Source organism: Marmota monax, unplaced genomic scaffold (genome assembly GCF_021218885.2).
Source record: "Marmota monax isolate L192 unplaced genomic scaffold, Marmota_monax_Labrador192_F-V1.1 WCK01_AAM20220418_F8-fsc00234, whole genome shotgun sequence".
In the NCBI taxonomy this organism is placed as follows: domain Eukaryota; kingdom Metazoa; phylum Chordata; class Mammalia; order Rodentia; family Sciuridae; genus Marmota; species Marmota monax.
In genome coordinates this window covers 1241307-1269002 of record NW_026692493.1, presented here as the reverse complement: position 1 = coordinate 1269002, position 27696 = coordinate 1241307, and the positions used below count along the sequence as shown (strand labels likewise).

At 58.7% G+C, this 27696-nt stretch overlaps 3 protein-coding genes across 12 annotated transcripts; 1 reads left to right on the top strand and 2 right to left on the bottom strand.

Annotated features, from left to right (window-relative positions):
- Positions 1-881: 881 nt before the first annotated feature.
- LOC124092135 (collagen alpha-1(I) chain-like) lies at positions 882-9286 on the bottom strand. Its single transcript, XM_046443488.2, has 4 exons — positions 7897-9286; positions 7626-7753; positions 4511-4844; positions 882-2996 (listed from the first exon to the last, which is right to left on the bottom strand). The coding sequence occupies exons 3-4, from the start codon at positions 4559-4561 to the stop codon at positions 1842-1844; spliced, it is 1206 nt and encodes a 401-aa protein (XP_046299444.1). The 5' UTR covers positions 4562-4844; positions 7626-7753; positions 7897-9286; the 3' UTR covers positions 882-1841.
- A 3299-nt stretch (positions 9287-12585) lies between these two features.
- On the bottom strand, positions 12586-21713 carry LOC124092137 (uncharacterized). Of its 6 annotated transcripts, none has more exons than XM_046443506.2 (4): positions 20862-21708; positions 19316-19388; positions 17991-18182; positions 17228-17836 (listed from the first exon to the last, which is right to left on the bottom strand). In XM_046443506.2, exons 1-4 carry the CDS (start codon positions 20977-20979, stop codon positions 17680-17682), a joined length of 540 nt encoding a protein of 179 aa, XP_046299462.1. In that variant the 5' UTR covers positions 20980-21708; the 3' UTR covers positions 17228-17679. The 6 variants fall into 6 exon arrangements, 4 of the variants coding, with proteins under 4 accessions (XP_046299462.1, XP_046299461.1, XP_058435072.1 ...); XM_046443505.1 differs by lacking the exon at positions 20862-21708 and adding an exon at positions 19527-20631; XR_006851531.2 differs by adding an exon at positions 12586-17187 and having other exon boundaries at positions 17458-19388; positions 20862-21713.
- LOC124092138 (uncharacterized) lies at positions 21180-26861 on the top strand. 5 transcript variants are annotated; one of them, XM_046443510.2, is made up of 4 exons: positions 21532-22031; positions 23586-23671; positions 23829-24138; positions 25657-26861. In XM_046443510.2, exons 1-4 carry the CDS (start codon positions 21868-21870, stop codon positions 25733-25735), a joined length of 639 nt encoding a protein of 212 aa, XP_046299466.1. In that variant the 5' UTR covers positions 21532-21867; the 3' UTR covers positions 25736-26861. The 5 variants fall into 5 exon arrangements, 3 of the variants coding, with proteins under 3 accessions (XP_046299466.1, XP_058435071.1, XP_046299464.1); XM_058579088.1 differs by having other exon boundaries at positions 21534-22031; positions 23829-24013; positions 25066-26861; XM_046443508.2 differs by having other exon boundaries at positions 21534-22031; positions 25066-26861.
- Positions 26862-27696: the final 835 nt, after the last annotated feature.

Below are 27696 nucleotides of genomic sequence, written 5' to 3'. Positions count from 1 at the left end.
CCACACATCCACCCATTCACCCATCCACCCATCCACCTATTCACCCACCCATCCATCCACCCATCCACCCATCCACCAATCCATCCACCTATCCACTCATCCACTCATCCATCCACTCATCCATCTACCCACCCACCCATCCATCCACCCATCTACCCATTCATCCACCATCTACCCATCCATCCACCCATCCATCCATCCATCCACCCATCCATCCATCCATCCATCCATCCACCCACCCATCCATCTACCCACCCACCCATCCATCCATCCACCCACCCACCCATCCACCCATCCATCCATCCATCCACCCACCCACCCATCTACCCATCCACCCATCCATCCATCCACCCACCCATCCATCCACCCATCCATCCATCCATCCACCCACCCATCCATCTACCCATCCACCCATCCATCCATCCATCCATCCACCCATCCATCCATCCATCCACCCACCCATCCATCTACCCATCCATCCATCCATCCATCCATCCACCCATCCATCCATCCATCCATCCACCCATCCATCCATCCATCCACCCACCCATCCATCTACCCATCCACCCATCCATCCATCCATCCATCCACCCATCCATCCATCCATCCACCCACCCATCCATCTACCCATCCATCCATCCATCCATCCATCCACCCATCCATCCATCATCCACCCATCCATCCATCCATCCACCCACCCATCCATCTACCCATCCACCCACCCATCCATCTACCCATCCATCCATCCATCCATCCATCCACCCATCCATCCACCCATCCATCCACCCATCCATCCATCCATCCACCCACCCATCCATCTACCCACCCACCCATCCATCCACCCATCCACCCATCCACCCACCCTTCCAACCATCCACTCGTCCATCCATCCATCCTCCACCCATTCTCCCCTTGTCAGTTTGGGAGTTCCGATGACAATCACAGGCAAAGTGCTGCCAGGTGGCTCTCCTGGGCCACACGCTGCAGCCTGGGGAGCTGGTCCTGTGTCTTGGGGATCAGGCCAGGGGCATTCTTGGGCCCCTCATTACCAGTGACCCCTGCTGCTCCTCAGGACCTTGTCTGTGCAGTGCTGTGGTTGGAGGGATCCTCCAGCAAGTGTTTGGGGTGGCTGATGGCAGGCGACCCCATTCACTTGTGCCCGTGACCCTGCTGTCCTGGGACAATGGCAGTGGAACCCACCTGCTGACCTTTGATGACTCTGTGGGGTGGGGGTCCAGGCATCCACTTTTCAGGTGGGCGGGGAGGTGTGGGGACTTTCTTGGAGTCACCCAGCAGGCAGGTGGAGCTGGGGATGCAGGCTCTCGGGTGGGCTGCCGTCTGCCACCCCCTGGGTTACTCTCCAGGTCCAGCACGGCAGGATCCAGGTACCAGGGGGCACCTGTGCCCCCCACCCAAGCAGCTGCTCCTGGCTTTGCCAATGGTGCTGTCCATCTGAGGGCCCTCTGTGCCAGCGCTGGGCCAGGAGGCCGCAAAGGTTAGCATGGCTGAGCCCCCGTCAGGCCTGACAGGAAGGAGTGGGGGCCAGAGAGCAGGACGCCTGGCAGGCCAAGGTGGACAGTGCCCAGAGAGACAGGGGCCCCTTGGCTGTCCTTGTGGAGATTCTCTTTGTGGGACTCCAGAGGTCAGCACATGCCCTGAAAGGTTCTGGGTGTCTTTTTGGGAGACATTTTGAATGTTAGTGTCCACTGTGCCAGTTCTCTTATGTGCCAGCCTGACTGAGCCGCAAGGTGTCAGGGCTCTGGTCAAGCCTGGTCCTGGGTGTTTTGGATGTGGTCAGCTTCCAGGGACAAATTGGAACTTGGACATGGGCCTCCTTGCCGTCAGTCTCGAGTGCCCCCTGGCTCCCGTGGGCCTGGGGACTTGTGTCCGGGGGGCTGCCTGAGCAGTTCCTCGCTGTCAGTCTGTCTGCTGGTCTGAGTCTCTGAGAACCCTGGCCAAAGCGCCCACAGGACGGCGCTGTCTCTGTGGTTTCTGCCCTTGTGACTGCACAGATGGCCTCTCGCTGTCCAGGGAGGGCGTCTGGGGTCTTCTGGAGCTCGGTGTGCGTGCTCCTTCCGCTTTCCGTCCATCTGAGGGTGCTCTGAGGGACCCACGAGGGACAGCCTTGCGCTCTGGCTCTGGTCCACTGACCACATGACTGGCCTGAGCCTGGCTCTGACAGCCTCGGTGGCTTCCTGTGCGCCTACACCTGGGCCTTCTGGGCTCTCCAGCCACAAAGGTAGGACTGGCCTCCGAGGCCCCCTGCTCTTCCTCACTGGCCCTCTGCCGTTTGCATGAGCTTGAGGGTCTCCTGCCGCCTGTGCTGGGGCTCCAGACTTCTCTGCCCAGGGCGGCCCCTGTCCAGCTCTTCCAGCTTCTCCCGAGGACCTTGCCTGAGCACCCTGCGGTGGGCGGCCAGCTGCTCTGAAAGCGCCTGGGGCACCTGCCGAGCTCGCCCTGGGCTCCTGCCTGAGTGGTGGAGGCAGGAGACTCAAGCCCGACTCCCCCCAGGTGAGTATCCCAGCCCCCGCCTGGCGCACACTGCCCTGGCTTTCCCTGCAGGCCTGTCCCCTGTGGCGGCAGCTCCGTCCCTCCGGCTGCTCTGGCTGGCTCCCGCGTTTTTGGCCCTGGACTCCTTTTCTCTCTGACCCCACCCAGTGGTCAGAAGCCGCCCTTTCTCCCCCTCTCCAAGGTGCCCAGGGCCTGGTGGCTTCCCAGGGCAGACCTCCACTAGGATGGCCACCGGGCAGGCCCAGAGCTCTGCAGCTGGCATCCCCCTGGCACGGGGCCTGGAGACCCTGTGTGCCGATGCCAGGGGTCCAGGGGTCCTGAGGAGCCCTGGGGACGAAGGTGACCTGGAATGTGGGCTGTTGCCCCTGCGGGGAGACCTTGCCTTTCAGCCCTGGTGGTGGGGGTCTGTGCAGCCACTGCCCACGCGAATGCCCACTGCTGTTCCTTCCTGTCCCTCTCTTGGGTCCTGCAGGGGCTTCACACACCTGTGGAGGTGGAAGAATGGAGAACAGTGACCCGGTGGCTCCCTCTGACTCTGGGCATGTCTCTAGGACACTGCAGTCCCCCCCAGCCCTGTCCAGTCCCCTGGGCACAGGGCACCCCAGCTGGGGAGGGGCCTGGGACAGGGGTGGGAGCCTGAGGAAGGTCTGAGTACGAGGAGCCCCAGGTGGGTGGGGCTGGGCAGCAGCACCCGGCCGAGGGGCAGCACCCAGGCCTCCACGTGCGGCGATCCTGGGGCCGAGCTGTCCGCAGGCAGGAGTGGGGACGGTCAGGGTGGAGCTCTGACAACCAAGGGTGGGCCTGGTGTGTGGGCGCAGATGTCACCGGGGCTGGGGGTGGTGGGAGGGGTGGAGTCTCCTGAGGTCGGAGGGCAGCTGGACCATGGTGCACAGACGGGGTGTGGGTGCAGTGACTGTCCATGGTGAGGTCCCCAAGATGACTGGGACCTCGGGCAGCTGAGATGGATGATGGGAGGGGGAGACAGAGACTCAAGCTCCACTGAACACTGGCCCACACTGCCCACAGGTCCCAGGGCCACCACCCCACTGGTCTGCCCTACTCAGTCATTGTCCCCCGGCTCCAGGCCCAGGCCCAGGCCCAGGTCTCTGGCTCAGCCAGGGGGCAGCGGGAGTCACCACAGTGGGCCAGGGAGGGCCAGGTAACTTTGGCTGTGGAGGGCTTGAGGGGGCCCTTGGGGCTGGGTCTGACCAGAAGTGGGTGAGCAGGGAGGCTGTGGGGCAGCCTGCCAGGCTGGGCCATTCCTGGAGACTGCAGGAAGCGCTAGGCCTGGGTGGGGTGCGGGGTACGGGGTGTGGGGTGCTGGGTGCGGGGTGCCAGGTGTAACGTGCCAGGTGCCGGGTGTGGGATACTGGGTGCGGGGTGTGGGGCACCGGGTACAGGGTGCCTGGTGCGGGGTGCCGGGTGCAGGGTGCCAGGTGCGGGGTTCAGGATGTGGGGTGCTGGGTGTGGGGTGCTGGTTGCTGGGTGCAGGATGCGGGGTGCTGGGTGCAGAGTGTGGGGTGCAGGGCACTGGGTGCAGGATGCAGGGTGCCGGGTGCAGAGTGTGGGGTACAGGGTGTGGGGCACTGGGTGCAGGGTGCCTGGTACGGGTTGCTGGGAGCAGAATGCGGGGTGCCAGGTGCAGGGTGCCAGGTGGGGGGTTCAGGGTGTGGGGTGCTGGTTGCAGGGTGATGGATACATAGTGTGGGGTGCCGGATGTGGGGTGCCAGGTGCGGGGTGTGGGTGTGGGGTGCTGGGTGCAGGGTACCAGGTGTGGGGTTCAGGGTGTGGGGTGCTGGTTGCTGGGTGCGGGACGCAGGGTGCTGGGTGCAGAGTGTGGGGTGCCGGGTGTGGGGTACAGGCAGGTGGGAAGGCCGGGGTGTTGGAAACAGCAGGAAAACACCGCATCCCTGGCAATCAAACCGTCTCCGACTCACGGGGAAACCCGGCTACAGAGCAATCAGCCAGAGGCCCAGGCACCAGCAGATGAGGGACTCACCTGGCTGGGAGACCAGCCCTGATGGACAGCACCCTGGAACATGGCTGCCATTCCCGGAAGGAAGGATGGCCAGGCAGTGACCAGTGAGTGCCCAGGACAGTGCTGCCCGAGCTGCCCTCTCAGAGGCCTCTGCAGGAGCGGCCTGCAGCAGGCTGTGGCCACTGGCCCCAATTTCAGCCAACAGCTCGAGGTAGAGTCCGCCAGCAAGTGTGTCTGGCATCCAAGCCCAGGGGCTGGTTCTCTTTGGAACTGGCCAGTCCCTGAGATAAGGGAAAGTCCGTGGTCAGTGAGTGGCCAGGCGGAACTCCAGGTCTCTCCTTGTGGTCAGGGAACCCTGCAAGAAAGAGAAAAACGAGACCAGAGACTACTGGGCAGAGTGCAGGTGTGGGGGGCAGCCTTGGCGGGGTGCCCTTTGGTGGGCACACCTGCTTGGGGGCCCCTAAGTGCACAGCCCAGGAGCAGATGATGATGGCAAGGGCCAGAGGTTGGAGGTGACCAGTAAGGTCAGGCGATGCCAGCAGAGCCCAGCAGAGGAGACCCGATGCTTCTGCCCTGGGTGGGGCTGGGACAGTCTGTGGGGCAAGGGAGTATGTCCAGGTGTCTGGCAGTGTCCCACCATGTGGGCGGGCCCAGCTGGAGGATGTGCCCACCTGCCCATCATGGGGCCTCGCCATGGCGTCCTGCTCCTCTGGCTGCTGTGGTCTGGGCCTGGCCCTGGTCAGAAGCTCAAGGCCAGCCCCACCGTCCCCCAGGACCCTCCTGCCTGAGCCCGAGGCCAGCCTCAGGAACTGGATTCAGCATCCACCTCCCGCCCTGGTGCTCAGCTGCCCAGCAAGGGCACTCGGCTGGCCTCAGGGCACTGTGATCCCTTCTGCTCCCACATTCAGGCCACCTCACACGGGCCTTAGCTTGCCCTGCCCTTTCCCTGACCCCAGCTGGCTGCGGGGGAGACCACCCATTCCCAGACTGCACGGTGTGGTCCAGGGGCTGCGGCCTCCACTCTGAGGCTGCTGACGGCCTCCTCTCCAGGACTCCTCCTTGGGCCGACTGCAGCCCTGCGGCACTTTTTTTAGTGGCTGGTCTCTGCCTGGTCCTTGGCATCTCCACGTTCAGACCCATGACTTAGAGGCACCTGGCACAGCCACGACCTCCTATGAATGACCAGCTGTGTCGGGGAGCAAGGGGACAGCAGACGCCAGCCGTGGGCACAGGATGCCCAGCCCCGTCTTCCCCAGCAGCCCAGCTCCAAATCCAGGGGCAGCAGGTGGAGGGGAGGCCCCCGCCCTCTGGGTCGTGGGATGGAGTCTTGGAGCCAACATGCCTGGGCGCTGTCACCTTGGGCCCTGTCCAGTGGAGCCTGCCCTCTGCTCCTTGCCCCTGGTGTGGGGTGGACCTCTCAAGTGTCCCTGCTAGTCCAGGTCCTCACTGGTTCCCGGCAGCCAGGATGCTGGACCTCGGGGCCTGCTCAGGCCATCTGTGACAGGCCAGGTACAGGCCTTGGAGGGACCCCGCCGGGCTCCCCCAACCCTGGTGGACTGCCTGCCCCTCCTCGGGGTCCTGAGCCCGAGCGCCAGGCCCAGGCTCAGCCTGGAGGGAGGCCAGTCCATGTGGGGAGGGAGGTTTCAGGGCCAAAGGTGGATGCCCCGCCAGGTGCCCTGCCAGGTGACAGGGACACACACTGGCTGAGAGATAAAGTCACCCGAAGGGGAGTCTCTGTGGGCTCAGCAGGAGCCCCCTGGCCTGTGGTTAGTTGAGGGCCCCTGGCCCATGTGGTTAGTTCAGAGGCACCCCCAGCCCACGTGTTAGTTCAGGGACCCCTGCCCACATGGATAATTCAGGACCCCCTGGCCCACATAGTTAGTTCAGGCCCCCCCCCCAGCCCATGTGGTTAGTTCAGGGGCCCCAGCCCATGTGGTTAGTTCAGCCCCCCCCCCCCCCCATGGCCCATGTGGTTAGTTCAGGTCCCCGAGCCCAAATGCTTAGTTCAGGGGCCCCCTGGCCCACATGCTTAGTTCAGAGTCCCTCTGCCCACATGGATAATTCAGGGCCCCCAGCCCATGATTTAGTTCAGGGACCCCCTGCCCATGTGGTAAGTTCAGGACCCCTGGCCCACATGGTTAGTTCAGGACCCCCGGCCCACATGTTAGTTCAGGACCCCTGGCCCACATGGTTAGTTCAGGACCCCTGGCCCACGTGGTTAGTTCAGGATCCCCCGGCCCACGTGGTAAGTTCAGGGCCTCCGGGCTGTGCAGCCCAGGGCTGAACGGGTCATACCAGGGTGTGGCTGATGAGCTCACCTGCCTTTCCAGCGTCTGGCCCATGGGGCAAGCAGGCGCCTGAGCCACACCTCGGCACCCCCTGGGGGACCCTGCTCCATGGACAGATGTGGGTGGACGTACGTTTTCCCACGGAGGTAATAAGGCTCCCAGCCCCGGGCTGCAGAGAGGAAGTGGTGAATGCCCCCCTCTGACTAATGCCCAATCAGTCCTTTGGCTGTGGGTGGCCCCCAGTAGTACCCACTGCCCTCACTGTCCATCTGTATTTGGGAGTGTCCCTGAGGGACAGTGGGGGGCAGGGCCACACCTTACAGGCTCCCTGACAGCAAGGCCAGCTCCTAAGGCTGGCCCTGGTGTCCCTGCTGAAGCCTCGGGTGATCTGGCTGTAGGGCCCAGAGGTCAGGCTGGCAGGATCCGCCGTGGGTGTCCAGCGTGTCTCAGAGATAGCCACCTCGGCCCCCGTGGATAGTTCAGGGACCCCTGCTGGGGCAGATGGGACACCAGTGCTCCTGCCTAGTGGCCTCCCCGGGCGGGCTGCCTGCAGTGTAGACCTCTCCTGCCACCCTGAGCCTGAGCCTCAGGGGCCTGTGGGGCCCTCCTCTGTCCAGCAGATGCTGAGGGGGCTCCATGGCCAGGGAGAATACCGACCAACCAGGAGGAGGCTGACCTGCCCTCCTGGAGCCTGTGGTCAGGAGCAACAGACATGCCCACTAAGACCTGAGCTGGGCAGAGGAGCACCGGGCCCTGTGACACTGCAGGGTGGACTGGGGGTCTGCCCCCCCGGGTCCTCCCCCAACTGGAGCCAGGCTGTGGCTCTCCCACTGGGGGACGGCACTCACCTGAGGCAGGTGGGTGGCCTGTGATGCCCCTCTGCAGTCCCCAGAGACGCCAGGCAGCTCTGAGCTCTCCGAGGTCTGATGTGGGTGCCACCCCACTCTGGGTGTGACGGGTGCAGTCTCCCAGGGTCCTGGGTGTGTGGTAGGGTCATCAGTGACACGGGACGGACAGGAGGTGGGTGGGTGGGTGGACCTGGGGCCAGGCCCCCCGGCTCCCCACCCCGCCTGCTGCTTGGCCCTTGGAGCTCCTGCCTCGGGCACTGCCAGGACTCACCCACAGAGGCTCAGCTTGACATAAGAAGCTCTGCTCTTGTCTTTAGGTCCCTTTGGAGGAATCGATGGCTCCTCTGAACCTGAAGGAGGGAGTGGTTCAGATCGGGATGCTCCGTCCTGGTGAGATGCGCGGTTGCTCCTGGAGGACAGGACTGGGAACGAGGACAGGCAGGACCCTGCCCCGTGCGGCCCTGCTGGACACTCGATCCGCCTCTCAAGCCTGGGATGGGATCCCGGGTGGTAGACAGGGAATGGGCTGTGTGGGGGCATCGCAGGCCCCCTCCACTCCGAGAGCAGTTCCCCGAGGGTCACGAAGGGCGAAAGCCCAGGGTCGCGCGTTCACCTGGGTCCATTAGACCCCCTGGACATTGGAAATGGAACCGTTGTTTCAGAGGGACCTTCTTATTCTAGTTAACTTGGTGTTTCTGCACCTCCACGGAGCTGGTGGGCTCCTGCAGCGCTCTGCTGCCCCCCCCACATGGACGACGTGTGCTGCTGGCCAAGCCAGGCCCCCTCAGGGAGGGCTTTCCCCAGCCTTTCCTCCTGAGCACTGTCTGGACAGACGGGGAGACGTGTGTCGGTACTTTGGAAATGCAAGAAGTCAGGGTTTTGGGGCAGAAGATTACCAAGCAATCCAGCAGGCTCACTGCCTCTTGAAAGCCTGGTGTAGGCAGTAAGAGTCCTGTGTGTGCACACAGTGACCCACCCCTGTGCATGTAAAGGACCTGGAGTCAGCAGGCTGAGGAGACTCGCACCCAGGTCCTCGGCACACTCTTCACAGGAGACAAGGTGTGGAATCAGCCCATGTCCATCAACAGATAAAGGGGTGAACGTGGTCCGCACATACAATGGAATACTAGGCAGCCAGAAAAACGATGAAGTCCTGTCATTTGCCACAAGTGGCTGGACCTGGGGGGCATGATGCTGAGTCAGGTAGAGAGAGGCAAATCCTGCCCAATCTCTGAAGAGTGGAGCTCACAGAAGCATGCGGCAGTAGGTGGCTGCCAGGGCGTGAGGGCAGAGGGAAAGGGCAGGCAGTTCCAATCAGGAGGGAGGTGTGACCTGCCAGTTAGCTGGATTCAACGTCCCACCTCGTCACATGATCATAGCATGACAATGTCCCTACAACTAGATACGACTATTATTTTCCAATGTTCAATTACATAAAAGTCGACGTCTTCCGTCTGTGGCTGTCTCTGGCGATTCTGCAGCCTGGTTTCCAGAAGTGCAGGGGAGGTCTCCACAGGCAGGACCTGCTGAGCCGATGACGTGTGCTGAGTCTCTGCAGCCGTAGTTTGGGGACAGAGAAAATCTCTCTCAGGGGGCTCCCAAGGGGAGGTAGCTGGGAAGCCCTCATGGGGAGGAGGCTGCATGGGCAGCTGTCCGTGCAGGCCGTGGGCACTGGACACCACGTCCACGCCTAAGGATGGCCATGCATGTCAGGAGCTTGTCGAGGACTCACCTCCTCCGCCGACCTGAGGCGGGGCCGGCCTGCTTTTTCTGGTCTAATGCCTGGGTCCTTGGTCTACTTTTGAGTTCTGTATGTGGTGAGGGATAGGGGTTCCATTTAATCTACTCCATATGGATTCCCAGTTTTCCCGCACCATTGGGGAAGAGGCTCTCTGTCTCCACTGTATGTTTAGGGCACCTTTGTCGGGTATGGGATAACTGTATTCATGTGTGTTTGTCACTGGGTCCTCTGTTCTGTACCGTGGGTCTTCACGTCTGTTTGGTGCCAAGACCATGCCATTTTGGTTCCTGGAGCTCTGTAGTGTGATTTAAGTCTGGTATTGTGAGGCCTCCTGTATCACCTTTCACACTAAGGAGCGCTTTGGCTATTCTGGGCCTCTTATTTTTCCAAATGGATTTCATAATTGCTTTTTCTATTTCTATGAAGAATGTCATTGGGATTTTAATAGGAATTGCATTCCTCAATAAGACTTCTAAAGTACAAGAAGTAAAATCAGGAATCAGTAAATGGGATGGTATCAAAATAACACTTCCTCACTGTATAGAAAACAATCAAGAACGTGAAGAGAGAGCCTACAGAATGGGAGAAGATCTTTACCACCTGCACCTCTGATAGAGCATTGATCTCCAGGATGTATAAAGAACTCAAAAAAACTTAACACCCAAAATCTCCCAAATGACCCAATCAATAAATGAGCAAAGGAACTAAACAGACACTTCACAGAAGAAGAAATATAAATGGTCAAAAAAAGATATAAAAATGTTTAACATCTCTAGCAATTAGAGAAATGCAAATTAAACTAGTGAGATTCCATCTCACTCCAGTCACAATGGCAACAATTAAGAATACAAGAAACAATTTATGTTGGTGAGGATGTGGTGAGGATTTGGATTCCAGAGAGATTAACTAAGGTCCTGACCCAGTGATTGTCTGGAGTCGGGGGTCTGTTTATGTGTTTCCACAGGGAGAACAGCAGCCGATTTGGATTCCAGAGAGATTAACCAAGGTCCTCACCCAGTGATTGTCTGGAGTCTGGGGTCTGTTTATGTGTTTCCACAGGGAGAACAGCAGCCGATTTGGATTCCAGAGAGATTAACTAACGCGATTTCTTCAGACCAAAAAGAAGATGATTTGGCTCAAATCCATAACAACTGATATCCAAAACTCCAGTTTGGCTATTCTTACATCTGCAACAGAACCAGGATGCTTTTTTCAATATCTATTTTATTATTGCCCTTTCCCACATCATGAAGTTCTATTTTGTTTTTTGAGCTCATACAGACCTAGGTTAATGTTTTGCTGATCAGTTCTATTTTTTGACTATAGAATTTTTAAACATTGCAATGGAGATTTCACCTGTAAAAAGTTATAAGGCCTTTACTATTATGTTATGTGTTGTGTGTATTATATTATGTGTGCACACTTGTGTTTTGTGTTGTATGTTTGAATGTACGTTTGTCCATACATCATATATGATGAGCGCTCATGAAAAAATGGATCCAAATATTTTTTTTTATTCACGTGATTTAAATGGTTTAATTTAAATTGGGTAAACAGCTGTTGAGGATTGTTTTAAAATGTGAACAAAAAAGGAGGTTAACAGATCTGTTTGTTTACTTTCACCTTTCCATTTCATTATATTTAATAATTCTCTTCAAGACAATGTAAATTGTTAAGAAAATTGTTTTCTTTTAGTGCCTTCTGGAATGTTACATAATTTTTTTCTTTAGCCATTATTGCCAGAATCCCTATCTTCATCCCAGTGCCGGTGAAGACAAAGATAAAACCAATCTACAGCTTCTGCAATAGCCATCACTGAACTGCTTGCAGAACTTGCCTGGACTATGCATCACTTGTATGCATTGTGAACTCACCTGTATGCATTGTGAACTATCTGTTGGTGCAGCGACTTGTGGTAGTGTTGGGGTATTTTTGCTGATGGTGTCATCGGTGGTACAATTTTTCCAAAAGGAGCCGTCAATTGGCTTGGTGTATCTTCCTCCCTCCTGCTTGTCATGGTTGTCAGCTAAAATTTGGGGGCCAACAGAGGTGAGGCAAAGAACCCCCCCCCCCGCTGGTACAAAGACCTATCCACAGGTGTGGCTATATACTGGACCGGTAGTCAATGACGGGTAAGATCCAATTGCAGTGGTACCAACCTAAGACAGGAGGCTGACGCCTTGAGGTCAGCTCATCTGATAACGGGTAAGGACCATATGTAGTATTGGACAACCTAAGGCAGGCACGGTCCCTAAGCCACATGCTTGTTGTTTAAACAGAGAAGGGGAGATGTTGAGAGCCACAGCCGAAGGGGCCCCAGCAAACTTTCAGACTGCCAGCTGATGATTGGCTCACAGCGCCCCAGCAACATCTAGCTGATTGGCTCCTCTGCAGTGATGCTCATTGGGCTGTTTCCCCGCCCTTTCAGACCACGGAGCTGCTCATTGGGGGACTTTTTTTGGCTCCACCCACGTGACCCAGCCAATCCGCCTCAAGAGCAGGAGGAGTGGGGGAAGTGGAGAGGCTTGTGGGAAGCTGGTGGTGGCAGTTGGGCTCTGAGGGTTTTTCCTGAGGAGCTGTGTGGTGTGGTGTGTGGTTCTAAAAATAAAGTTAGTTTGTTTTGACAAGTGGCTCCTGATTGTGCCCAGCCAGACTGCGGCAAGATTCCATCTCACTCCAGTCAGAATGGCAACAATTAAGAATACAAGAAACAATTTACGTTGGTGAGGATGTGGTGAGAATGGTCCACTCACACATTGCTGGTGGGACTGCAAATTGGTGCAACCATCATGGAAAGCAATATGGAGATTCCTTAGAAAACTTGAAGTGGAACCACCCAGCTACCCCACTCCTTGGTTTATACCCACAGGACTTAAAGTCAACATACTGTAGTAACACAGCCACATCAGTGTTTATGGCAGCTCAGTTCACAATAGCCAAGCAATGGAAACAACTATCCTTCAACATGAACGGATAAAGAAAATGAGATATTTATATACAATGGAATATTACTCAGCCTTAAAGAAAAATGAAATTATGGCATTTGCTGGTAAATGTACAAAACTGGAGAATATCATGCTAAGTGAAATAAGTCAGTCCCCCAAAACCAAATGCCAAATGTTCTCTTTAATATGTTGATGCTAGCCCACAACAAGGGAGGGTGGGGAGGGGAACAGAGGTCCATTGGATCAGACAAAGGGGAATGAAGGGAGGGAGGGGGTGGGGAACAGGAAAGACAGTAGAACTAATCAGACACGCAGATCACTTCTCGGCCAGAACATAACTGAATGGCCTCTTCTCCAGATTCCGATTGAGTCCTCTGCTGAACCCTCTTGAGCCCAGTCTTAGCTGACCATGGTCCTTTTGGCATTCTGGTCTTCGGAGCTTCCCCCAGGATTGGCCACTCAGCTCAGCTTACGACAATCTAAAGCATTTCCAGCCCGCACTGCTACAATCTCAAATTCCTCCTTCCAATCCCACAAAGCTCCGTAAGCTCCTGAACCCCACTCCTGGTACCAAATTCTGTTTTAGTCAGCTTTTCTGCTGTTGTGACTAAAAGAGCCGACCAGAACAATTGTAAAGGAGGAAGAGTTTATTTGGGGGCTCACAGTTTTAGAGGTCTTAGTCCACAGAAGTCTGCTCCATTCCTCAGGGCTCAGGTGAGGCTGAACATCCTGGCGGCAGAGGGAGGCAGAGGGCAGCAGCTCATGTGAGGATCAAGAAGCAGAGAGACTCCACTTGCCAGGTACAAATGCACCCCAAAGCCACGCCCCAATGCCCACCTCCTCCAGCCGCACCCCACCTGCCTCCAGTTGCCACCCAGTTAATTCCATCAGGGGATTAATGCACTGATTGGTTAAGAAGCTCACAACCCAATCATTTCTCCTTTGAATCTTCTTGCATTGCTTTTGGGGGACACCTCACATCCAGGCCGTAACAGTCATGTACAACTAAAAAGAACAAATACAGAAACAAGAAAAAATAAGACGGCCCGGTGCTGGTGAGTGCCGCACCTGCAGCAGGCTCTGTGGAGCACCGCATGGTGGCTGTCAGGTGGCTCCAGCCGGCTTGTCTCCCGCCACTGACCCAGGGCCGTCTGTCCTGGGGGAGCCCCCACACTCCTCCTGAGCCTGGGTCACGGTCCAGCGTTTCCTCCTTTGCACTTTCAAGTCCTGAGACGCCTGGAAGCTCCTCCGGGAAGGTTTTCTGGCGTCCCTCCTCTGCACGTGTCCATCTTCCTCTTGGCCACGGTTCTCTGTGGATGTGGCCAGTCCCCAGGTCCTGTCTCTGGCTGACCTTAGGCCAGCGGCCTCTTCTCTAACTCCAGGGTGCTGGGCTCCAACTTCCCGCCTCTCTGCCGCACCGGGTCCTGGTCGGCTGCTCCTCCTCTTTCACCCACTTTAGTCAAGTGCTCCCCGAGCTGGTCACCTGGACCCCAGCAGGAACCCAGCTTTGCCGAGGGCGTTGCATGACTGACAGGTGCCGGGGCCAAATCACAGACTGGCCTTGAAAGAAGCACCATGATTGGTCCCTGACGATGGCTCCCGTGTTATCTGTGTTGTGATTGGTGGAGGCTGAGGGAGGGCATGAGGCTTTTAATTGACAGCTGTCACTTAGTTAACCCATCCTGGACTCTGGCGTCCAACCCGTGTGCTGGGCTAGACTGAAGTGGGGACTGACCGTGTTAGCTGCTGTTATTATTGGCATCTCCTGGTCTCACCTGGGGCATGGGGACACCGCTGGCAAGGTAACCAGGGTGTCCCCAGGGGCCACCTGACCTGCTTCCTGAGCTCTGTGCTCTGCGCCCGAGCGGGCAGGGCGGCCTTCCTGGAGGGGGGGCGAGGTAGTGATGAGCTGCCCTGATGCCGAGGGGCGCGGGCATTCTGGAAGGTTAGGGCCATGGAAATGAGCTTCGTGTATTATCGCCTTCACATTCTGACTCAGGTCAGGAAGAGAGGAACTGACGGCTGTTTCCCTAGATCCCCAAGTGTGGCACGAGCCAGGCGGTGTTTCTGGCTCTGATTTGTGTCCAGTGGGTTTTAATTAAAGTCTCCTGCTTGGGGAGAGCGTCTAGGGCTAGGGTGTTTGGAGAGTCAGGGGTCGTGTTGTGACGGAGCTGTACCCTCCGTACCTGGGGCCTGGCTAGAAATAGGAAACAGGTCTGGTGCCAGGCCCTGGCCTGTGTGGATGGATGGGCATCAGGTGACCACCTGGCTGAGCAGGGAGTCTGGCACAAGCTGGTTGGAGAGCAGCGAGACAGCACCGGTGCCAGAGTGGAAGGGCCAGAAGAGGGCGTGGTCACGGAGGGGGGACTCTGGAAGCTTCCGGGGGCAGCAGGTGCCCCGAGACTCAGGCGGGAGGGCCAGGCTCCTGCAGCCCTGTGGCTCCTCCGTGCCAGAGACCTGCATCATGTTCCTGCAGCACCCTCTGCTTGGAGTCTTGATGCCTCGCCTGCCTGCTTTGGGAGACAGCAGCCCTGACTCCCCCTGCATTTATGCTGGGTCGAGGCGGTGGACACCGGCCTGGGAGAGGTGTGAGGGTGGCCCTGTTGCTCCTGGAGCATGGGGCTCTCTTTTGGGTCAGGGTCTCTCCTGGGGTTCTGGGGTCTCCCCTCCTGGGGTTCAAGGGTCCCTCATTCCTCTCGGCAGACCCACTTTGCTGGTTCCTGTCTTAGAATTCATGTTTAAAACTCGCCTCTGGAGCAGGGGGTCAGATGCCCCAGGTGGAGATGGGGGGCGAGTTCAGAATGGAGAATCCAGGCCATGGGCTGAGAGCATCCCAAGTGCAGCCCCTTGTTCAGGGACCAAGGCTTGGGCTGGGGGGCTGCTCCCCATCTTCCAGGAGGCTGAGGCTGGTCTGGACCAGAGTTTGGGGTGAGTCCCTCCAAGGTGGGGCTGCTGAGCCTGCAGGGTGCAGGGCGGGGTGGCTGGGCTGGGAGGGCTCTCAACAGCACTCCTTCTCCACCCGATCCTGGGCTTCCTCCTGGCTTCTCTTGGTCCCTGGGGTGGCCTCTGGCCATGGGGGTGTCCTTCCCCAGCCAGGAATCCCGGGTGCATGTCACAGACATCAGGGTGACAAAGAAGCGCACTCTGGATGCCAGGCTTAGGACTCTGGTTACCTCTGTGCTTCCTGCCCTCAGGACGGTGCTGGGACATGGCTCAGGACGAGGGCACTTGCCTGGCTTTGACCCCTGCCATGGGAAAAAAAAAGAAAAACCTTTCCCTTTTTCTCTCTAGATTAATTGCTTGTAGAATTTTTATTAATTGGGTTTATTTTTTGATGGATGAGTGATTCTGAGGCACGTGATGCTCTGATTCATGTAGCCTTTGGTGACAATGCTCAGGGTCCTTAGCTTTATCACTTTGTCTTCTCTATGTGAGCAAGTTTTTAAAACAGAACAGAAGCAGGTAGGAGCCGTGCTGTGAGCACAGGCTGCCCCGTGCGGTGTCCAGGCTGTCCACTGGGGCAGGAGGACCCGACACCCTTGGGAGACAGAGCTGGGAGCCGTCTGCCAGGGCTGGTCTGGGCGGTGCTCCTGGGACAGCCCTGAAGTTGGGCTGCAGGTCTGCAAACCCAGGAGACTGGCCGTCCATCCCTGGGCCACACAAGTGTGGGGCCAGCTCTGCCAGACCTGGGCCCCAGCTCCCAGGGCCACCTGCCACAGGTGAGCTGGCTGCACAGGGCGGGGGCACTGAGGCCATCGGGTAGTGAGTGAGCTCCCTCAGGTCTCTGGTGGGTGGGGGGGGTGGCAGAGTGCACAGGGCACAGGGGCATCTGGGGCACCTCGGATCTGGGGGATGGGCTGTCCTGCCACCTTTCACCTGGGGACAAAGAAGGCTCTGCTCTGGGACGCACCCTGCTTTCCACCGGCCTCGGCCCCCGGGCTCCCTGATAGGTGGACGCCGAGACCTGCTTCCTGGTTGTGGAGTTGCACACACTGGTCTCTCAGGGACGCAGCACAGCCCACAGCCCTGAGGCAGCAGCAGGCCCCTCTGCACCCGGCACGTGGGGACTCCTGGGTGTCTCTGCTGCGTCCGTGGGGACGTGGCGCCAGCACCCGACCTCTTCAGACCCACTGTGTCCTTCCTCGTTGGTTCCCTTGACCAAGGAATCGGCCCTTAAAGACTCTCAGAGCGCAGAAGCCTGAGGTGGCCTGGGCCCTGTCGCTATCCCCACATGTCCTCCCTGTCACAGCCTCTGCCATGGTGGCTCCTGGAGGGCAGGAGACCCGCCTGAGCTTTTGGGCAGGTGCAGGAGCCATTTTTCTGTGTCCCCACTGGCTACGGAAACTCCCCTTGACCAGGCCCCTGGCCCCTGGAGTGTTGAGGGCCACAGCCGAGTCGGGATGACGCATGGCATTTTGCCAGAAGTAGTGGTTGAGAGGTGACGCCAGCGAGCCATTAAGATGATGACTTTTGAGCTCTCGTGGGGATGCCTGCAGAGTTCGCGTTGGCTGGTGAAGTTCGGGTGGGTGGGGGGAGTTCCGGTGTGGGGTGGTGTGGGGTGTGTCGGGGAGGCGGCGTTCCCGGGGTGCGGAGAGTAAAGGAGTTCCTGTTTTGAACCTACGGGGCTGTGTGGCGGCTTGGTTATTTTGTGCCCCGCCAGACTGCGGCACTGGAGGCCCTTCCCTGCCCGGGGCCCCAGGCCTGCTGCCCCCAGCCCCGCTCCCAGCAGACCAGGGAGCGCACGCCTTGTCTCCTTCTCCAGCGCCCCGCTGGGTCTGCGCACCGCCACCGGCCAGGAACTCACGCTGGGCCCGCAAACCACGCGCCCCGGCAGGTGTCAGTACTGCAGGGATGGAGATGCCACTCAGCGCCAGGTCTGTCTAGATGAAAGTGCCTCATCAGAAAACACTGGGGGCTTAGGAGAGATGGGCCAGGCAATCCCCAAACAATTTATCTCAGAAACGAATTCCCAGGAAGTTCACCCAGGAGGCTGGAGCCGCAGGAGCTGTCTCATGCACAGTGAGCTCCGGGCTCCTTTTCTGCCTGTGCGGGGGTTGTCCTTCGGTGCTCAGTCCACACGGCCCCCCGAGGATGCTCCGTCTTCTGCCACCCCAGGCACGCCCCAGAGACGGGTGTCACCCATCACCTCTGTCCTGCTCCAGCTCCCGTCACCAATCCAGGGGTGGCAGACCCATGGCACCTCTCCTCCTGGGCCTTGTGCTGAGTCAGGGCTGTCCTTGCTCCACCTCCTGCAGGACTGTCCAAAGGCTGCTGCAGGGCAGCACCTGGGCCCTGCAGCAATTCTGTGCTCCCCCATGAGCCCTGCGCCTGGCCCTGTGGCTCCCAGCACACACTGTCCCCTCGACCTTCACCCCTCAGCTGGGGGGCTGCTGCCTGCACACCCAAGGTCTGCTTCTGGAGCCAGCTCCTCTCTGGAGAGCTGTGTGGCCTTGGGCAAGACTCCAGACTTCTCTGAGCTTCTCGTGTCAGCTGTACAGTGGGTGGGGACAGCTGCTGCGGCAGACCTGGGGTGAGGGTCAGATGCTGGGGTTCAGCTCTAACTGCTCAGACCAGGAAGAACCTGCAGCCAATGGAGGGACACTCCCAGGCTGGGCCAGCTCTGCCTGGGGGCAGGGACAGGGTGGCTCTGGTGCTTGGAGCTCTGGGCTGGCAGCTCACCCTGAGGCAGAGGTCCTGGGGAGAGCGGCCCGAGGCGCCCTGGACCCATCCTCAGGGGAGGAGTCTGCAGGGGTCGGTGGGGCTGGGGGAGCCCGGGAGACCCCCTCCCTGGCTGCGCAGCCCAGGGGTGAGTCCCAGTGAGGAAGCGCCTCTCCGCCTGCCGTGACCCAGGTCTCCACGAGGCTCAGGAGGCTGTGGGCACAGGCAGGTCCTTCCAGGGACAGTGGACACAGTTCTGGTTCCTCGATGTCCCCCCTAGAGAGGAGGCCTGAGCACAGCCCGGAGCAGCTGGTGTGAGTCACCAGGCTCTGCTCTACGGCGCCTCCGGGCCTGTGCTCCTCAGGGTGCCGGGGACAGAGCTCCCGCTCGGGCAGCGCCCTTCCCTGGCCCCTGGGCTTCGGGGGTCTCAGGTGGCTAGAGACAGGCCAGAGAGCTCAACACAAGGCATGGGGATGGCAGTCGAGGCACCAACGCAGAGCGGGGAAGGGCCGCTGGAGGAAGGCCCTGGGGCCATCTGCCCTTGGGACAGCAGCCACCTCAGGAGCCCTCACAGGCCAAGGCAGGGGTGAGGCAGGGAGCATGAGGGACAGAGGACACGACAGAGCACAGACACTTGATAGCCCCTTCACTGCTGGCCAGATGCACTCACCCAGGGCTGGCTCAGGCAGAGGTGGGGAGGGTCCCCAGGGGCTCTGCAGGACTTCTCCTGTGCCTGTGGCCAGGTTCCAGAGGCCCCCCCTGTGTTGCAGCTGATGGGCAGGACCGTGGTGGTCCTCAGAGTTCCCCAAACGCTAAAGCTGTGGCCTCCCATCCACCTGGAGGTGGCGGGTGGGACGGGACGTGGGACTCCTGTGGCCTGGTGGAGGTCACTTGGGCCCGTCTGCTTTAGTGGACTCTCCCCACCAGGAGCCTTTAGTGGACTCTCTCCCCATTCCTGTTGTGCAGGTGGAGCTCGGGCACCGTCCAGCTGCCCTTCCTGAGACAATTGGAAGACCCCAAACAAGGGAGACTAAAAAGGACCAGTGTAACGTGGAACAACACGTTCACCTCAACGTAAGAAGGGTGGTGACATCCATGTGCCATGGGACTCCCCACGTGACCACTTTAAGGTGCACTGTCCAGTGGCATCAGGCCAAGCCAAGCATTGTGAGGCCACCTCCCCATCCCCAGGACCTGCCATCTCCCAAACAAAACTGTCCCCTCCCCAGCAGCAGCGACCACCTTGGAATGTGGCCACCCCAGGAGCTGGGCAGCAGGACTCCTACAGCATTTGCCCGGTGGCCGGCCCACATCACCGGCTCGTTCTCAACGGTCACCTACTTTACCTCGTGCCTGGCTTTCCTTTTCCTTCGGGACTGGGTGACATTCCACTGCGTGGACATCTTGTTTGGCCGTCACCTGTGGACAGACACCTGGCTGCCGTGACTAAGGCTGTCACAGCGTGGTGGGCGGTCACCTCGCGACTGCTTTTAGCTCCTTTGCCTGCGCCGGAGACAGAGTTGCTGGACCACTCATTGAGAAGCCAGCTGCACTGACCCCAGCGCAGGGGTCCTGCGTTCTCCGCGTGCTGGCCAGCGCCTCTTGTTCTCTGTGTGGACAGGTAGTAGGGGCCGTCCCCGTGGGCGGAGAGGCCGTCTCTCCCTGTGGTCCTGACTTGCCCTTCCCTAGCCACATGCTGCTGGGCATCTTTCCTGAGCGTTCTGGCCATCTCAACATCTTCACGGATGTCCAGGTCTGCGTGAGTGCTGGGGCCACCCTGAGGCAGTGCCGTGGGGTGGGGCCAGGAGGGGTGCTGGCGTGGTGGGCTCCAGGAAGGCTCCTGCTGACCTGCAGACGGCTGCCTGCCCAGCCTGACCTCACATGCACACGCTAACCCTCGTGGGCCCGGCTGTCGAAGCCCATCGAACCCTGTCCACCCAACTCCAGGAGCCCGGAGGCAGGGGCTTGACTTGTGGGGTCTGGGCTCACTGCCTCGGGTCCTCGCAGGTCCCTGGTCTGATTTTGAACTGGATCGTCATTTGCTGCTCAGTTCTTTGTATAGTCAGGATTGAAACCATCCAGGGGTGGCTCTGTCACTCTGCCGAGGCGCCTGTGGTGGCCGGAGGGTTTAGGTGTCGATGAGGTCTTGTTCCTTCTCTCTGTGGTCTCAGAGTCACATCCCAGAGCCGTGCCACGGAGCTGGCCCTGTGTTTATTCTGAGGGTTGAAGCCCCCAGCTCTGAGGCAGGCTGTGGAGCTGGCGTGAGGCGGTTTTGCATATGGTGTCCCATAAGGGGACCCTGAGAAGACAGAGTGAAGCAAGGGCCCCGACGGCAGCGCCCGCCCCAGAAGGCAGCTGGGCAGATGGCCTGTGGGAGGGGGAGGCTGGGCACAGAGGAGCTGGACTCAGAGGCGCTGCTTCCCTGAGAGCCCGGCCTCCGCTGGCCTGGACAGAAGGCACCAGAGAGCTCTTGCCTGAGCCCAGCCCCAGTGCAGCCAGGCCCATCCCACAGGGGACTCGGGCCTGGGTCCCCTGCCAGAACCTGACGGCAGAGGGTGACACAGTGGCCAGGGCAGAGCCCACCCAGAGCCAGAGGTGTGGCTTCTCCTCCCAGGGCCGGGGGCAGAGGGCTGGATGGCCCTCAGCGGCTGCCTTCGCCCCTCTCTCCCCCCCGTCCCCCTCCCACCATCCCTCCCTCCTTCCTTCCTTGAGACTGTAGGGTGGTGTCCCCAACCTGGGGTCCTGTTTCCCTCCTGGAAAAGCCACGACCCCCGCTGACCTTGGCATCCTGGGAGAGAAAGGCTGCCCACTGAGCAGAGACCAGGGAGGACCCCAGAAGGAGGGCCAGGCAGACCCAGGGGTCAGGAGGAAAAGCAGGGTCCTGTGTCTTACCTGTCCAGCAGAGGCAGTCTCTGGGGGAGGTCACCTCCAGGGTGGAGGCCGGGGCAGCCCTCCAAGGCCTGAGCTTCCTCCAGCAAAGCCTTCCATGAGGTTTTGGTGGGCAGCGCATGGGCACAGTGGCCGGGCAGGGTCTGGGTGGACAGCCAGGGGCCCCAAGGCATGTGTGCCCTGCCCCGGGAATGGGAGTGTCCAGGGTCAGCAGTTGTGGAGCTGCTGGGCAGGAGGGAGCCGCTGGGAGGACTGAGTGCCCAGCGCAGCCCTGAGGGCTCAGGCCTGTCCCGTAAGCAGCCCTCGATGGCCGCTCCCCGGGGGCAGCTGAGGAATTCTGCTGGGCGCAGAAGTGCCTGGGCGAAGAGCCTCCTGAGCAGGACCCACTGATCCCCCCGCTTGTGTGAGGGGTGCTTGGGTGGTGGTGGCCTCTCCCTCAGGGCCTGGCCGTGGGCCGAGGGGGAAGCGGCCTCTGTCCCTGCAGGCTCCGGCTCTGCAGCGGCCTCCCTGCAGGTGGCGCTGGGCCACTGCCTTTATGGCCAATCCTCTCCCTGGGCCACCATCTACCAGGCTTTGATCTTCCTCTTAGGCAACAGTTTACAGAACCCACTGTTGATTCAGGGATCTGAGGCGCCTGATGTGAAATTGAATAAACATGACCCAGTGTCACTGTCCCCAGACTCTGGCCTCTGTCTGTGGTGAGCCCTGCCTGGACTGTAGCTGCGGCTCATGGGGCCCTTTATACACAGCGCCTGGCCCAAGAAGAGCAGGCTCCCTCCCAGGCCTGGACACGGCAGGACGGGGACCCTGGGCTCTTCCCAGGGTGGCTGAAGGCACTGCCTGGCCCCCAAACAGGGGCAGGACCTCGAGGACTGGCACGTGCCCCTCCTGAAGCCTGCACGCTTGCCCCTGGGGCCTGCCACTGCGGGGGCACTGATAGAATGTGCTGGAAGCTCTGCCCTCTGTGGGGTGGTGGCGCCCTGTGTGGTGAAACACAGAACTCGCCAGGATGATCTGCTGGCCCACGCCCGGCCCAGGGAGGAGCCAGGCTTCACGCTCACCCCTGCCGGGCATGGTGACACCATGGTGGCACTGGCACAAGGCTCCCCCAGCTCTGAGATCCGCACACGCCTGCCCTGGGTGTGGGACAAGCTGGATTCTGACAGATCCCAGGTTTGACTTGTTTGTGTTCTGGAACTGCTAATTGCAGGGCGCTTTGGCAAGATGCGGTCATCTCTGGCTCCTCAGTGACCTGCCCTCAGGCTCCCTGGTGGGTCTGACAGGGGGTCAGGGGAGGGCCGCGTCTCAGGGCCTGGCCTGATTCTCAGCTTCAGACCCGCATGGGGCCGCCTCGCCTCTCAGAGAGACGGAAGCAAGGTGCTGGCTCCAAGGGGAAGCACCCAGCCGAGTCCCCCGCAGTCCCCTAGAGGGGCAGAGTGGGGGGCTGGGCCACCTGCCTTCCAGGGCCCTCTGTTCTCATTCCCTGGGGGCTCTGGGAGGACGGGCAGGGTAGCAGGTGACCCCAGAGGTGCCTGCGGCCTGACTCACAGCCGTCCACCCAGGGCTGGGCTGCCGCGGTGGTGGCTCCTCGGGGACGGTCCGCCTCTCTGGTTGCCCGGCCTGCCCCGTCCAGGGTGCCCTGAGCACTCAGGGCCTCCTGCGTCACCTCACCAGTGACCTGCCTTCTTGGCTGCTCCTGATGGTCCTGCACTGGCCCCTTCTGGGAACTTCTTCCAGGGGCTGCTGATCCCTGGGCATCTGTCCTACCTTCCCCTGCCACGTCCACACACCTGCACTGGGGCTGAGCCGGAGGCCATGGGGGGCTGACCCCACCACAAGCCCCTCACCTCCTACTGCCTGGTGTGGGAGCTGCACAGGGCCAGCACCTGCTGTCCAGGTACAGGGGAGAGGGACAGGCCAGCCAGTTTCTATCCTGGCAGCACCTCTGGGTGTGGCTGCCTCCTGGGGACCTGCCTGGGGACTCAACCTGGAGGACCTGACCCAGGGGACATGACCAGGGACAACCTGATCGGGGGACCTGACCCTGGGGACGTGACCCAGAGGACCTGACCTGGGCTACGGTGCTCTTTAGCTGGAGGGGTCCCCGAGAGGGACTTGACGGAGAGCTGCTCTGGGGGCCCCTCAGCCTCAGTCCTGTGAATCTGGGTGTCCACCGCAGTCCCTCTGTGTGGTCTTGGTGGCTGTGTGACTTTCCCACATTCAGCCGATGACAACCTCAGCCAAATGCTACGGCCTCTGGGAAATGCCCTGAGTTTTCTTCCTGCCTCTTTGATGGATATTTATAGTTTGTGCCATTGATAAGGAATACAGCCATTTTTCGCAGACTAGCACGGTGCCCTGTGCCCCACGGGGTGACCCTGCAGACAGCAGCTCCCTCAGGACCCACAGAGAGCCCGGAGCCCTCACCGCCACCCCAGCGTTGGGATTCTCCCCAACACGTGCCGTCCTTGTGTTCCCTGGCTCTCGAGAGCTTTCCTGCCTGTCGGGGGTGGGGTGGGGTGGGGTGAAGATGCAGCTGTTTGTGGATGAAATTAAAAGAGGCCCATTAATAAATCATGTGAACCCATTATTCTAAAAACTACGCTGGAAAGTGAGTTGACATATTGCAAATGCTGTGATTTCTATATTGTGATTACTTGTCTTTTTTAAAGCAGAATGCATTTTAAATAACCAGACGAATCCTCTGATTAACCACTGTTTGCCTAGGGACCATGCTCACGCCCCGGGAGAGGGGCTCTCCTCCAGAGCTAAGGGGGTCACTGGAAAAGTCCCCGATGCCCACGGTCGTGGAGGTACTTCCTGCTGCTAGACCCTCGAGCTGCCCATTATCCCCAAATTCAGTGTGGGTGCAACTGAGGCTGTCCCTTTGGTGGGCTGGCGGGCTCTCAGGACGGTCACCTCTTGTGGGTCAAATCCTGGTGAGCACTGATTCCACCTCTGCTTCCCCAGATCTCAGGACCTTGTTCTCTGAGAATTGCCTGCTCCAAAGCCCCTGGCATCGCGGGGATCTCCTGGGAGCCTGGACCCAGGAGGGTGGAGCTGAGAAGCGGCACTTCTGCAGATTGAAATTGAGCAAGGCTTCGCCATGTTCTGGGCGCGGAGAAGATCCCAGGAAGCCAGTGGCTTGTGGATGGGTGAGCAGATCCTGTCTGTGCATGGAGGAGCTCAGTCCAGCCTCCCAACAGGCAGGAGCCCTGCAGTGCACAGTGACCCGGGTGGACCTGGAGGCCCTGGCGCTCAGGGGCCTGAGCCAAGCTCAGTAAGAAGCACCACTCTACCTCCTGGGGGCAGCAGAGGGTGGGCTCTAGGAGGCAGAGCACACGGTGGCTGCCAAGGCTGGGCAGGGCCACGGCACGTTGGCCCAAGGGGCCAAGTCCACGTGGGGTGGTCGGGGTCTTACTGACTGCAGTCAGGCCGCGTGTGCCATCTGGAGACCTCCCACATGCACAGATGGGGCCGTGTGGTGCCGGGTGGATGGCTGATCAGCTCGCGGCTAAACCATTTCACAGCGCGTGCGCTAAGCCATCCCAGCGCTGCCCTCGAGAAAAACGAGTTCTATTTGTCAATTACACCCTAAAAAAAGCTGGGGGCAGGGGCAGGCACAGTGGCACATGCCTGTAATCCCACTGGTTTGGGAGGCTGAGCCAGGAGGATCACGAGTTCAAAGCCAGCCTCAGCAACTCAGCGAGTCCCTGAGCAACTCAGCGAGACTCTTTCTAAATTAAAAAGAAAGAAAAAAGGCTGGGGATGTTGCTCAGTGGTCGAGTGCCCCTGGATTCAATCTCAGGTACCAACCAATCAGTCAATAAACAAACAAATAAATAAAAGCTGGGTGGAGAAAAGTATCCCTGGTGCAGCCTGCCCCCACCACAAGAGGCAATCGCTCCCCTTGTGGGAGGGGTTCAGACCTCTCAGCAGGTGGCCCCAGGACCTTTCTGCATGTGCCTGGTCCTTGGCCCTCCTGTTGCCCCATGAGGACACAGCCGGGCACTGCCTGGGCCCGAGTCACGGTGCAGGGTCGGCCATCAGTCTCTCCCTCCTCCTCGACTCCACATTTGGGGATGGAAACTCCAGCTCTTGTCCGGGTCCTGCGGTCCTGGGCTGCAAGGGTGGCTGGGATCACAACCACAGGGTGGCATCTGGTGCCACAGAGACCTTCATCTTCCTCTCTGCCCTCGGTACCCAGGAGAGGCGTCTCAGCCCCGGGGAGGCCAATCAGAGGCTCTCGCAGGCCCAAGCCTTGGGCGCCCAGCTCAGCCCCACAGGGGCAACCTCGTCTAGGAGCACAAGGTCCAGAGGCTCCCGCCTGCCCTCCAGAGCGCCCCGGGGAATGTGCCTGGACAGGTAGCCTTCTCTGCACAGAGGATATCTGAACTCGAAGACTTGGACTTGGACTTGGTCTTTGTTTGAAAGCATGTCTTTATTATAGAACCCAAACCTGCTCATGAGAGGGGGTTTTCAGAATACCCAGGCACAAAGACAAAGGGCAGGGTGAGTCATCTGTAATGCGGCTGCCCAGAGGCGACTTCTGTTAATTTTTTTTGGTGTATTTCCTTCCTAAAGTTGTATCTTTTTGAGGTTGTTGTGTAGAAAACATGGCAACCAAGTCCCAGGCCCAATCCTGCTCTTAAAATAGAAAGCAGGCTCCTAATCAGGAGTCTTTTCGCCAGGAGAGGCGATACGTCTTAGCCAGGTTTGCGAGAGGATGGTGTCTTCTCCCCCTTCCTTCTCGCGGCACATTAAATCATGGATGAATACAAATGAGTTCCTCAATTAGAATAAAATACCAAGACGGTCCAGTGTGCTGCGTGGCCATGGAGAGTTCAGCTGATGGGGGAACCAGCAGGAGGAGCTGACGGGGCGCCCAGGGGGAGCCTGCTGGGCCCGGCTGCAGTCTGTGGGGATGCGGCTGCTCCTCGGGAGCCCCCTGGAGGAGGTGGGTTAACTACTGAGGTTGGCCCAGCGCACACCCCCTGTGCACCCGCCAGGAGCCAGCCTGCACCGGCTTCTGGAACACTTCAGCATGGGGCAGGACACCCCGGGCAGGCACTTATGAGTTTGATTCTGAGATCAGTTCTCAGTGGTGAGGTGAGTGCGTTCCCCCCTAGGAGGGGCTCCGCCTGCTCCGAGGCCTCCAGGTCCCCTTCGCAGATCTTCCTGGTCACCTCCCATCATGCATCCAAGGAACCCTCACCTGGAGAGAGTTGCTGTGTCCATGCCTGCCCCTGGCCGATCTCAGCACCACCCCTGTGAGGCCACACTTGCTGTGAAGTCTTCAGAAGCACCAGGGCTCCTGGGCAGAAGGCAAAGTCATAGCTGGGGTCACTGGCAGCTTCGACTAATGACGACTTCTGAGGAGCCCTCGTTCATCCCAGCTGGCTGCCGCAGGGCTGCGGTGGCTTTGCAAACAGGACTCTGGCCATGTACGATTTTAGTTAATCCCAGACTTACTGAATATGCAGAATCCCCAGGTAGTGTGCAAGGTCAAGAAAAACTTGGGTGTAACTGGTTCAGGGGAAGAGAAGAGGATGTGAACACAGATTCCGTCACTAAAGGACAACACTCTGCCTAAGCTTGAGACCTGAGCTGGTGGTGGTCGGTGGAGTTGGACTTGGCCAGCCAAAGTGGTGGTCACTGAGTGGACCAAGGTGGAGGACAGTGTGTGCTACTGAAAGTGGGTCAGCAGAGTGGGGAGGTGGAACAGGGGGCTGGTGGGCAGCTCAGCCTGGTGTTGAGGGTGTGGGGTGTGCCGGCTCCCATCCAGTCAGTCCAAGCCACACGGGTATGCAGCTGGAGATGATGCAGTGTGCTCTGGCTGGCACCAGGAACTGGTGGCCTCCCCTTCCACTGAAGCCACTGGAAGAGTTTTATGTGGTTCCCTGGTCAAAACGAGACTCAGACAGGACCATCATTTAGCTGTAATGACCACATCAGACACAGTTTACACTAACATATCCAACAATAAATCCATTTACAATAGCATCTTGAACAAGAAATACTCAAGAATGTGTGGAGACATTCATGCTGACGACCGTAATGCACAGTGAGAGAAACTCAAGGAAGGCGAGATAGGTGGAGGGTATACAATGTTCATGGATCCAAAGACTCAACTGTAAGATTTCAGTTCTACCCAAGTGGTCTGTAGAGTCAACAGAATCCCCTCAAATCCCAGAAGCCTTTTTGGAGAAATGACAAGCTGATTCTAAGATTTATTTAGAAATGCTTAGGATCTAAAATAGAGAAGATAATTTCCAAAAGAAATATCAGAGCTGGAGGATTTACACTAACTTATTTTAAGATTTATTATGAATAAATCAACAAGACAATGTGAAATTGGTGCAAGGAGAAATAGATGATGGAATAGAATGGAGAATCTGTAATTAGGCCTAAAACTGGTATCGGCATGGGAAGAAAATGAATTTCAATTTTATTCCATACTACACTAAAACAGTGATTGAAAAGAGATCATAGATCTCTGTGGAGATACTAAAGCAACAACATTCTCCCCAAAATATGTAAAAAAGACTTTGTGACCCTGGAATAGGCAAAAATTTCTTAGATAAAACACAAAAAGCAAAATAGCAATACATTGTGCTTGATTAAAACTCACTGTCAGAACCGACATTCACAACAGACTCCCCCAGGTAGGAGGCCCTGGAGTGCGCATCCCCGTAAGGTCAGGGGGAGCAAACTGGCCTCTAAGGAGATCCCCTGCACCTCCTTCAGCCTGGCCAAATTCAAATGTCTGACAGCACCAGGTGTGGACAAGGATGTTGTCACTGGCGCTGACCAGCATTGTTGGTAAGAATGGAGATGA